The 11,187-nt window shown below is 44.4% G+C and overlaps 1 protein-coding gene across 1 annotated transcript in view; it reads left to right on the top strand.

Moving 5' to 3' along the window:
• ttc7a (tetratricopeptide repeat domain 7A) overlaps positions 1 to 10,431 on the top strand; it is a gene marked incomplete at its 5' end in the record, with an annotated part of 54,104 nt that extends 43,673 nt beyond the window's left edge. The window contains one exon of the mRNA XM_080016236.1: positions 10,170 to 10,431. Within this exon, the coding sequence (XP_079872362.1) occupies positions 10,170 to 10,388 (219 nt within the window). The 3' untranslated portion in view covers positions 10,389 to 10,431. The remainder of the gene's footprint in view (positions 1 to 10,169) is intronic.
• Between the last annotated feature and the right edge of the window lie 756 nt (positions 10,432 to 11,187).

The following is an 11,187-nucleotide window of genomic DNA, read 5'->3' on the forward strand; positions in this document are numbered from 1 at the left end:
ATTTGATGGTAAGATAATCCTCTTAGCTGTCAGCTGGTATATCGCTCTGGAAACTGGAGCTGTCACGTGGATTGTAATGTCTGCAGAGTTTGATTGGATGGTAATGTCCGTTGACATGGAAGATGATGAGGCAGGTGAGCTGTGTGGAACACTTTTGACCATGGGGTTCCTTCCCTTTTGAGGAAGTTGAGTCAGATTTATATATTTATATAATATAATTAAATGATATAATAATAATAATAATAATAACAATAATAATAATAATAATAATAATAATAATGCTGCTGCAGGCAGCATACACAGGGTCCAGTTTAGTTGCGTTATGTTCATGTGTCGTTTAGTCGTTTTAGGAGGTCGTTTTTGAAAAAAAATGTCCTTCAAGGACTGCGTTTTGACAACGACTCTCGTTCCTGGATGGTGCAGTGCCGACACAAAAGAAAAGGACGGTTCCTCCAAAGGTTCTTAGAAGTTCCTGCGGCCCGAAAATGCCTTCTGTGGCCGATTATAGTTTTTCGGAGTCTTGCGAAGCACAGCACGAGTTACAGTTCTCCGGGTTTCCATTAAACGCAGCGTCGCCTGGGGTTGTCTATGTCTATGGGAGTTGTCTGTGAACGCTACGCAGTCCACAGGAGGAGGTCGCCGGATGCGGATGACTTCCGAAACACGACGCTTTGACTTATGTCGTTTGGGGATGATGATGTCACAAAACGCCTCACTCCTGAAACTGATGAAATCGCGCCCACGTTCTTCTACTTCCGGTAAATTTTCCAACAGTTATTGACTAATTTCTGCTCCAAATGCACATCGACGTCTCAAACGTCCCGGTTCCGACGAGACCTCAACCATGTCCGCGCGTACCGCGGCTGCCGCGTTTCAGACACGTTCAGCCGAAAAAGGCCAAGAAGATTAAAAATAATAGAAAACCAAGCAGAAACGATGGGGTTTCTGCCTAAAAATAAGAGCAATAATTTACATCAAAACTCTTAACCACAGCGTCAGGACAAGATCTGCGGAACACGAAACACAAAATTGGAACATGCGTGAGAGAATGAATGTGATTTGAAAAATGTCCTGTCATGTTTGAGTGATTATTTTGGAGCAGTGTCTTCATGCCCCCCGCGCTTCTTACATTATAGGATAAAGACTCCTCACAGATAAGATCGACAAGACGTCAACACTGACCCATTGGTTTCCATTTCGGTTGCGACTTGCTAGAGATTGCTCTTGTCGGAAGATGGCGTCCAGGTCTAAAAATGTGCTGCGTCATTCCCCATTATTATCCTCTGCGTACGTATACATGCACGAGCACCGACGTACGTGGTGGGTACGTTCGCGTGGCCAAACTCTGTTTAATGTTTGTCGAGAGCCAGCGCCCCGACTCGAAACAATCTCACATCTAATCTCAGGAAATGCTTCCGTAATTGCTCTTGCCTATCGCCGCACATCCTCTTCGTGGTAAAACGTAATTCAGTTTTGTCGTAGTGCAGACGTAGTGTAACGACAGCCCCCTAGAGGTCCTCAAAGGGACTGCAATGGAAGCCACCAATCCTTTAGAGGATATATATATATATATATATATATATATATATATATATATATATATAAACAGTATATATAAAAGATCAACACTCCCTTCAGTGCTTTGTCCACAATGAAAACCAAAAAAAGAAAAATGACGAAAAGGAAACAGTTTTTATCCCCTCCCCTTGGCAAACCCTACGCCCTGTGGAGTGGAGTCCTATAGAGTGACATCACCGGGCAGACAACTTAACCTCTCCCGACACACACACACACACACATGCACACACACACACACACACACACACGCACACACACGCACGCACAGACACACACACGCGCGCGCGCTCGGCGAGCACACATGCACACACACACACACACATGCGCGCATGCACACACACACGCACGCACACATGCACGCACACACACACACACACACACACACACACACACACACACACACACACGGTCGCTATGGGAGTCAGGGAAACACACATTACAAGAAAGACAGCGTAACTCTGTGGGGCTGGTTTTTTGCATAGCAACCTCTCTTTTAATCCCTCCGTCCCTCTTTCTTCCAGTCAACCAAGTACAGTTTATGCCTGTTGTGTGTGTGTGTGAGAGACAGAGAGAGAGAGACAGAGAGAGAGAGAGAGAGAGAGAGAGAGAGAGAGAGAGAGGGAGAGGGAGAGAGGGAGGTAGGGTGACAGTGCAGTGAGTCACTGCTTTGGTCAGCTGCATTCAGTGTATTTTTGGACGGAGGGAGGGTGTGGTAGCAGCAGAAGTCATGATAGAGCTCGGCTATGTGTGGAGTGGGTGTGTTCACTCAGAGTTAGAGACCCATTTGCTGAAACCTTGTTTGTGTGTTTGGGTCGACGCCACATTAGCCATGAATGCCGCAAGCTGTTTGTCTACTGAATTAGCAAATTAGCAGCTAGCCTCGCTAGTTAGTGAGGTACACACGCTCAAATGTGTGGTATTTGTGTGCACTGTATGTTACCGCAACACAGTGCTTGTTTGCCGTTATGATGTGTGTGGGCGTGTGCGGGTGTGTGTGGGTGTGGGTGTGTGTGTAGCCTTGCTCCAGGCAGTGGTATTGAATTAATCTAAACCACTCCCAGCACCCTTCACTTCTCAACCCTTCTTTCTTCTGTTCTGTTCTGCAGCTTGTTTTCAATCAGCCACACACACACACACACACATACACACACACACACACACACACACATGCACACACACACTCAGACCCACGAGCTTTACTTTTCTCCTCTCCAGCAGTGGTGCATCCGTACACAGATTCCCATATGCAGCCATACATTCGAGAACCATGACTTGTGCTCATTGAATTAATCGCGTTCTAATTATCAAATGCCCCAATCTCTCTCTCTCTCTCTCTCTATCGCTCTCTTTGTCTCTCTCTCTCTCTCTCTTCCTCCCTCCCTCCCTCCCTCCCTCCCTGTCTTTCTCAGTCTCCACCCTCCTCTCTCGCTCTCTGTCTGTTTCTCTCTCTCTCTCTCTCTCTCTCGCTCTCCCTCCATCCCTCCCTCCCTCTTTTTCTCAGTCTCCACCCTCCTCTCTCTCTGACTCCCTGTCTGTCTGTCTCTCTCTCTCTCTCTCTCTCTCCCTCCATCCCTCCCTCCCTCCCTCCCTCTCTTTCTCAGTCTCCACCTCGCTCTCTCACTCGCCCTCCTTCCCTCTCCCCTGTACAGACAGCCGCACAGATTCAATTTTTCTCCTCTCTCATCGTATTTTCCGCTCAATCCCCCTTTGATCCCACTGTTTGTCTTCCTCTCTCCCTCTCTCTCCCCCTCTCTCTCTCTCTCCCTCTCTCCCTCTCTCCTCTCTGTGCGGATGGGGGTGGCTGTCAGCTGATTAGATAATGCAAATACATTATTTATAACACTACACTCATTGTTGCCGCTTTATGGCATTGCCTAGCAACCGAGGCAATGTATTCTATTGAGCGGGCCCTCTGATAACGAGAGAGAGAGAGAGAGGGAGGGAGAGAGAGAGAGAGAGGGAGAGAATGAGGGCGACGGCGCGAGAGAGGGTTGAAATTAAAAAGAGACGGAGGGAAGGAAAGAGATCTGGGAGGATTGGGGAGTTGGCCGATGCTTCTGCTGCTATGTATGGCTCATCTGGGCATCCTGTGTTGGGAGACCACAGTCTCTCTCTTTCTCTCTCTCTCTCTCTCTCTCTTGCTCTCTCTCTCGCTCTCCATCTTTCTTCCTCTGCTTTCTCTCCCTCAATGTCTCTATCTTGCCACGCTGCTCTTTCTAGCCCCCCCCGATCGCCCACACACTCTCACATCCCATCTTCAACTTTTACTCATTTTCATCCCTCCTTTACTCCCGTTTCTATTAGTCAACCTTAATTCCTTCCTTCCAGGTCCATCTTTTAATATAATGCACTCTACTATATGGTGTCTCTCAGATTGATTAGATTAGCTGGTATGTCTTTCTGTCTATCTGACTTTCTGTCTGTCGGCATCTGGTGTGTGTCTGTGTGCGCGTGTGTATGTGCGTGCGTGCGTGTGTGTGTTTGTAAGTATTGACCTATGTGTGTGTGCGTGTGTGTGTGTGTGTGCGTGCGTGTGTGTGTGTGTGTGTGTGTGTGTGTGTATCCGTACAGACAGAGATTGGGAGATAAAGATAGACACACATGGAGCCATCTGGGCTTCAGTGGGTGTTTAGTAACGATATTAATACGATCCCTCTCTCAAAGCCTGTTGGCATTAGAAAGAAAAATAATTCCAATTCTTACATGCACTCTCTGCCTGCAAAACAAAATGGTCTTTCCTCAACAAGTTGGAAATATTACAGAACTTCCTTCCTGAACTCCAGCTAACCAGCCGTTCTAGTTCCTCCAAATCATGGGTAGATGCGAATGTCATCATTCCGACATATTTCTTTGCCAAATTTTCGAGTAACTTGAAAAAATGTAATCTTACAGGTGTGACTTAATTGTTAAATGAACGTGTTGCTTTGCTGTGGAATCCCACTAAAAAAAGTTGCACCGGTGTAAAATAGTTTTTTCATCCAGTTACCAGTCAACACACACATACATTACCGCTTAACATTTCCCCCATTAAAGCAACAATCATAGATCATAGAAACAATATTAAGATCTAAAAAATGTCAACCGCGGGTGATGTAGCAAGCAAACAGGCTGAAACCACATTTCATGCCGGTGTGGTCCTTTAAGGCGCGCGGATGTGGGCATTTCTCTGCTCTAAGCAGCAACGGTGTTAAAAGGCTCACCAAGTTTACACCACCCTGACCCGACCCGGGTAAATCCGGCAGCCACTCTTTCAGCCCGCCGTTTATCCGTCTATTTATCTATTTACCTATTCATCCACCCATCCATCTAGCGAGCCGGCCAGGGCTCCCCTCACTGCCACTTGCACCCACCTGACCCGTGCCGCTGATGGGATCAGAGGGTTAAGGTGAAGGCTGCTGTCTTGGGTCAGCGCCCGGCCACCGGGGCACAAGTTAACTACCTGCACGTGTGCAGGGAACATTTGGCTGGGAATGCGCACACGGTGGCCAAAGGGTATTTTACTGTCATTGGCTCAGTACTCGCTCCCTACCTCCCTCCCTCCCTCCCTTCCTCCTCCCTCCCTCATACACATTTATTTAGCCTTACAGATATTTGTTTGACTGCTTTTTCATTTGCACACACACACACACACACACACACACGCACACGCACACATCCAAAAAGGTTTCTAATGCTCAGCTAATTGCCACGCCATCAATGATTTGAAAAACCCTCTGTGTTCTCTGGATCATTTTCTCTCATCTGTCTTTCACTCTTCCTCTCTCCCCTTCCCTCCTCCCCGCGATCTCTAAATCCTGATCCTGTTTGCCCCGCCCCCTCCTCTGTTTATGTCATTGCTCATGCTGTGTCTTTGACTGCGAAGGATCAACTTTTCCATTGGTGAACACGGTAGCTTGCGAGCTGCTGCCTCCTGCAGAGAACCCTGTTCATGGACTGTTTAGCAGTTTGCTAAACTAACTTACAATATGCACACTTTTAATTATCGTATTTGAAACACAAATATGTGCAAATAGACTAGTATATATAAAATATTGGAATTCCTCATTTGTGTGTGTGTGTGTGTGTGTGTGTGTGTGTGTGCGCGCGTGTGTGTGCGTGCCTGCGTGCGGTGCGTTTGTGCGTGCGTCAGGCGTGTGTGCTTACACTTGGCATCCATGCCGAGAGGTCGCTGCAGGACCTTCTGGAGTGGGCTGTGTTTATGTTGGAACAACGTAAACCCCAAACACGGTAGAAAGCGGGAGAGAAAGGAGAGGCGACTGGGTTGAAAGGGTTAAAAGGCTGGAACTCAAACAGTAACAAGAATAAAATATAGCTGCAGGCAGCGAGGGTTCCAGGTTAGTCGGTGTGACGTGTTTGCAGAACGATGTACAAGCCCTATTAGCAATACTGAACAATTTAGTAAGGTTTATGTTAATTTGTCTGTAATATATTCCACGACAGAAATATGAATTGGTTGTAATGGAATACATATGTTATAATGGCAAGAAATCTGGCTTTGACTATGAAACATAATGACTACCATTATTTTGGAATTTGGCTTAATATCTAAGCACTGATAACCTCCCCCTGTAAACATCAGTCATTGTCCTTATATGATAACGAAAAAGAACCGTCACGCGTTGTACGGCTACACAACGTAAACTGTAACTTCCCCCATTAACTGAAAATAATACATTAACTTACGTGAACTGTTGCAAGACTGTGATTACTCGTCGTGGAGGGTGGTGTTGCCATGCTCCAGCGCGTTCTCCTCTCGGCTCGGAAAGTTAATAAACTGCTTGTTTTTCGGGGGTTTGTGCCTTAAATTCCATTTTTTTTAAAGACCCCGAGGATGAGGTCCGGGAGCTTTCTCCCCACATCCAGTGTCTGGTCTTGGGCTTGGGGTGGATGGCCCATGCCGCGCAATGATTAATGATTTGAGCGATGGTGGTGGCTGAAGAATAATAATACGCCCATAATTAAAGTTTATTGATTTGAAGTGGTGATCCAGAATATTATTTCGTTTAAAATATCCCATATTTTGGCGAGAATGCAAAGATCGACAAATGCGCAAAAAATGAAAGGAAACCAAGGTGATCGGAAGAAGGCAAACTTGGAAGAAATGAAAGTTACCGTGTTAGAGCCAAGATGAGGGTAAACCTGTTGAAAAAACAACTAATGGAATGATGGAATGGAATTATGGGACTTGTAGTGTAATCCACCCGACACAGACGACCTTCAGGATTTCGACTTTAATGCCTGTGTGCGGACTCCCAGTGCATGCTCAATTAGGTATTCAAAGTAGTGCATGGACAGGCATGTAGAGCCCTTCAGGCTGTAAAAGGTTAGAGGTGTTTTTTCCACCCAGTAGTGAGGAGCCTCCTGTGTCTTGTCCTCACAGCAGAAGAGAGAGAGAGAGAGAGAGAGAGAGAGAGAGAGAGAGGTGGTGAGGGGGGTTGTTCTCATTGGAAGTTGCATCAGAGCCCCTAGACAGCTCCGTGAATTTCAGCCCAATTAATCTGGAGCTTCTGAGCAGAGCCTGCCTAACAAGACTCGTCTGTCTGACCTTGGGCAAGCGTTTGTGTGTGTGTGTGTGTGTGTGTGTGTGTGTGTGTGTGCGTGCGTGTCCGTATTGTATGTGTGCACGTGTGTGTGTGTGTGTGTGTGTGCACACGTGCGCTCCATGCCGATGGTCAGTTGCGTGTACTGATAGACGGTAGTTCGGTGTGGTTCTCAAAACGGCTGCTCCCTGACCGACTGAGACTCCGAATAGAACTCGTCCTGCACGCACGCACACACACACACACACACACACACACACACACACACACACACACACACACACCTTGTGGCCTGCCATAACAATCTAGTGGAGCGCATGACACACTGCAAACATTCATTTCCAAAACGGCAAACAGAACACCTCAGCAGCGAGTTCTACACACTCCCTCTCTTCCCTACAGCTCTCTCTCTCTCTCTCTCTCTCTCTCTCCTGCTCTCGCTCTCTCTCTCTCGCTCGCTCTCTCTCTATTTCACACACCTTACTTAAATGTGTACATACTCTCTGCACACATTTATTTTACACACACACACACACACACACACACACACACACACACAATCTTGAGCCTATACTGTATATTGAGTTCCATACATTCTCTTCCTTTATCTTCTCCCCACCCCTCTCTCTCTCTCTCTCTCTCTCTCTCTCTCTCTCTCTCTCTCTCACTGGAGACTATACAGATTACATGCATATACAAAGCCTCCCTTGTCCTGTGCAGTAGCCTGAAACCAGCCACGTCGCCTGTTTGCGTGAAGCTCAAACACTGTACGCGGCGTTTCCCTCCTGTTAACCTTCTATTAGCTGCTGGGGGGGTTTTCCTGGAAAAAAAAAAGAAAAATGGATCTCGGTTCCATTTCATTTTGACATACCATTAAACTTTCCACAGCAGTGTGTTCGAATGTTTTTATTTTATTTTTTTTAAAGGAATACGGTATTTCACAAATGAAAATACGAGTATTTGGGTACTGCTACTGTACCAGTCACATTTCGACTCGTTGAGACTTTTAGTCACGGTGCCTGGAATGTCGAAACCACCTTCAGGGAAATCAAATTTGGGATTTCTTTACTTTATATGTTGTACTTGTACTTTGTTCGGAAGCGCCTGTGTTGTAAAGTAATTTTTTTTGTTGTTTCATTTTGTATTTGTTAAAGCAACGTTACCCAAACTGCAATGCATTCCGCCTTTTCCAGTCAACAAAATACGATAGATATAGCGATATAAATTGTCTGTGCCGACCAGTACATGGGCAGAAACTCAATTTAACACTGTTACGGTCATTTAATGTCCTTGCTTGATTTATCTCTCGCTATAGCTACAGACTTGTTTGTTTTTATTTATTTATTCAATTTATTTCATCCTAAAGTAGTCCACGGGGACAGGAGGGCACTAAATCCAAGATTTGGATTTTCATAAAAAGCCGCCATCTGCCTGCTGGGTCTTATCATGCCATAAAAAATGTTTTTAATGGTTGACATTTGAGATGGAAAAACATATTACAGACTAGTTTCCGAAGCATATTCTATTTTATATTGAAAAAAAAATCAAATCTGAGGTAATCCACCAGTAATACTTTAGTCAGGATGACTCACATCAAATGTTGGGTTAGGTCACTTCTCATGTCTCATATTTTCCTGTTATTTAAAAAGATTCCGGTCATCTGTTAAATCAGTTTCCCATCAACAGAAGTTTGATTAGCCAGTGTGATTAGCTTTTTAAACTGGGTTAAAGATAATGGGACTTTTTTTTAACAAAGGGAAAAATGATATGGACCCGTCTGATGTTCTTGTTTTACTACTGGGTTGTTATAAATTTGCCATGTGCCACATGGGATGTCATGTATTTTTTTCTGTGTCTGAAAAAAAACAATAATAATAAATGAAAGCCCTATCTGTGGCATTAGAGATTGGCTTTAAAAAAAAAAAATGCAAAAATCCAGATTTTTGCATTTTGTATCTAAGTCTTCCTTGTATTTAAGTCCAGGGGCGGATGTTTCATTTCCCTGTTGGGGGGGGGGGGCAATAAACAAAAACATTTCTCAAGAGCAATTCTGAACGGGACACCAAAGGTGCCGCCAAAAGTACTGTTGTATTGAATATATATAGAGGACACCCTTATTACTACTATGTATTCTAAAAGTCCGGAACGCTATGAAGCCTGCCAGAAACGTGCTAAATATTTTAACTTAAATATAATTTTAACTTATTTTTAGTGTTTGTTGTAATTATGTCTTTTTTTATGAATAAAATTATATCATGGCAGCCATTTTACATGCAGTAACAAAAAAATAATATACTCAGAACCTTATGACGTAGGGTAAGTTAATCTTAAATATTATATTATAGAAATATTACTGTTCTAGATCTACAAAAGGTAAAGTATTTTGGTATGAAAATCCGCATTCTTTTATTTAACCAAGTATCCTGTGTCATAAATACACGTCTGGCATTTGTAACCAACCAAACCCGCTTGAAAGCCACACTCTCTCAAAAATTCATCAGTAAATAAATTAGCGAGTTATGATGATTTTAATTGTAGATAGACCTCCTGCCTCCATAGACATACATGCATTAGGAGACGCACAAGATTCACCTAATGTGTGTGGGGTTGGCAGTGGACCCAAGCACTGTGAGCCATATGAGGGGGACACGATCTTTCACGGACTTTCACAACTTGAAAAAAAAAATCATTTTGCATGTATAACTAGTGCTTTCAATGCATATTATTATATTGTTTATAAATATATAGTTATGTTGATCAATGATCTATTGAGGGGAACAACGCTCTGTTTTTCCCCTGTCCTCCCCGTAATTTCCGCCCCTGTCCTTGTCATATTGCTTCATACCCAGACCAGTACCGGTTATTGGTAGTATTTACATCGATTTTTCCGTTTCAAATGTTTTTGTAGTTTCCTTTGATAATATTGCTAAAAATAATGACCACAACCATAAATTGTTATCACATTATTTTGAATTTGCCCCCCTTCTTTTCTCCCATGCTCCTTCAACCTCCAACGCCATCCCCCATTTCATCCACCCCACCCCCACATAGGGCCGGCTGCTGGTCCGGACGGGGCGCAACCACTTGGGGGAGAAGGTCCTGCGTGACGCCGTGCAGGCCCACAGCACGTCCCACGCGGCGTGGAGCGGCCTGGGCGAGGCGCTGCAGTCCAGGGGGTCGGAGCAAGCCCCCGACTGCTTCCTCACTGCCCTGGAGCTGGAGGCCACCTGCCCCATCCGCCCCTTCACCATCATCCCACGAGAGCTCTGAGGTGGAGGAGTGGGATGGATGAAGGGAAAACCAATGAGGTCTAATTGATCAAGGTGTTCATTTGTTGTTATTGTTATAATTATAATTATAATTATAATTATAATTATTATTATTATAATCATTATTGTTATTATTATTATTATTAATAATAATAATAATAATAATAATAATAATAATAATAATAATAATAATAAAATACACATTTGTTTTGTTGCTGTTTTACGACTGACAGCCAGTGATTCAATGGCTGTACATGAATCCATTAACTGGTCAGGTTCGCAAATGGGATGTTTTGTGCGTGTGTGTGTGTGTGTGTTTGTGTGTGTGTGTCTGTCTGTGTGTCTGTGTGTGTCTGTGTGTGTCTGTGTGTGCGTGTGTATGTGCAAGTGCGTCTGCGTGTCCATCTGTAAGTGTAAAGGGGGCTAGCGCTAGAATAAGGTCTTTATACATGTTTAATCAGGTAGAAAACTGATGACGACGGCAGAAAAAGCAGAAAATTGTCCGTTCCTCACTGCACATACATAATACATAGTGATGGAGGCTTCAGAGAGCAGGGCGCCACTCGATGTGGCTCGAAGTGTAGCACTGGCTGGGGGTCGATTTGGGCTCACCTTGAGCTTTCCTTGGGCTCAAAGGTGGCTTACTTTTCATCACCAGATAAACCTGGAAACAGAAAACGCCTGATGGCCATTGACCCATCCATGTTAGTTGAACAATCTTTGATAGAATGAAGTGCTGCCAAAGAAAAATTTAATACTAAACAATAAAACCATTCACTCCATTGAAAATCATACTGGAT

This window comes from Zeus faber (assembly GCF_960531495.2).
Source record: "Zeus faber genome assembly, chromosome: 16".
Lineage (NCBI taxonomy): Eukaryota > Metazoa > Chordata > Actinopteri > Zeiformes > Zeidae > Zeus > Zeus faber.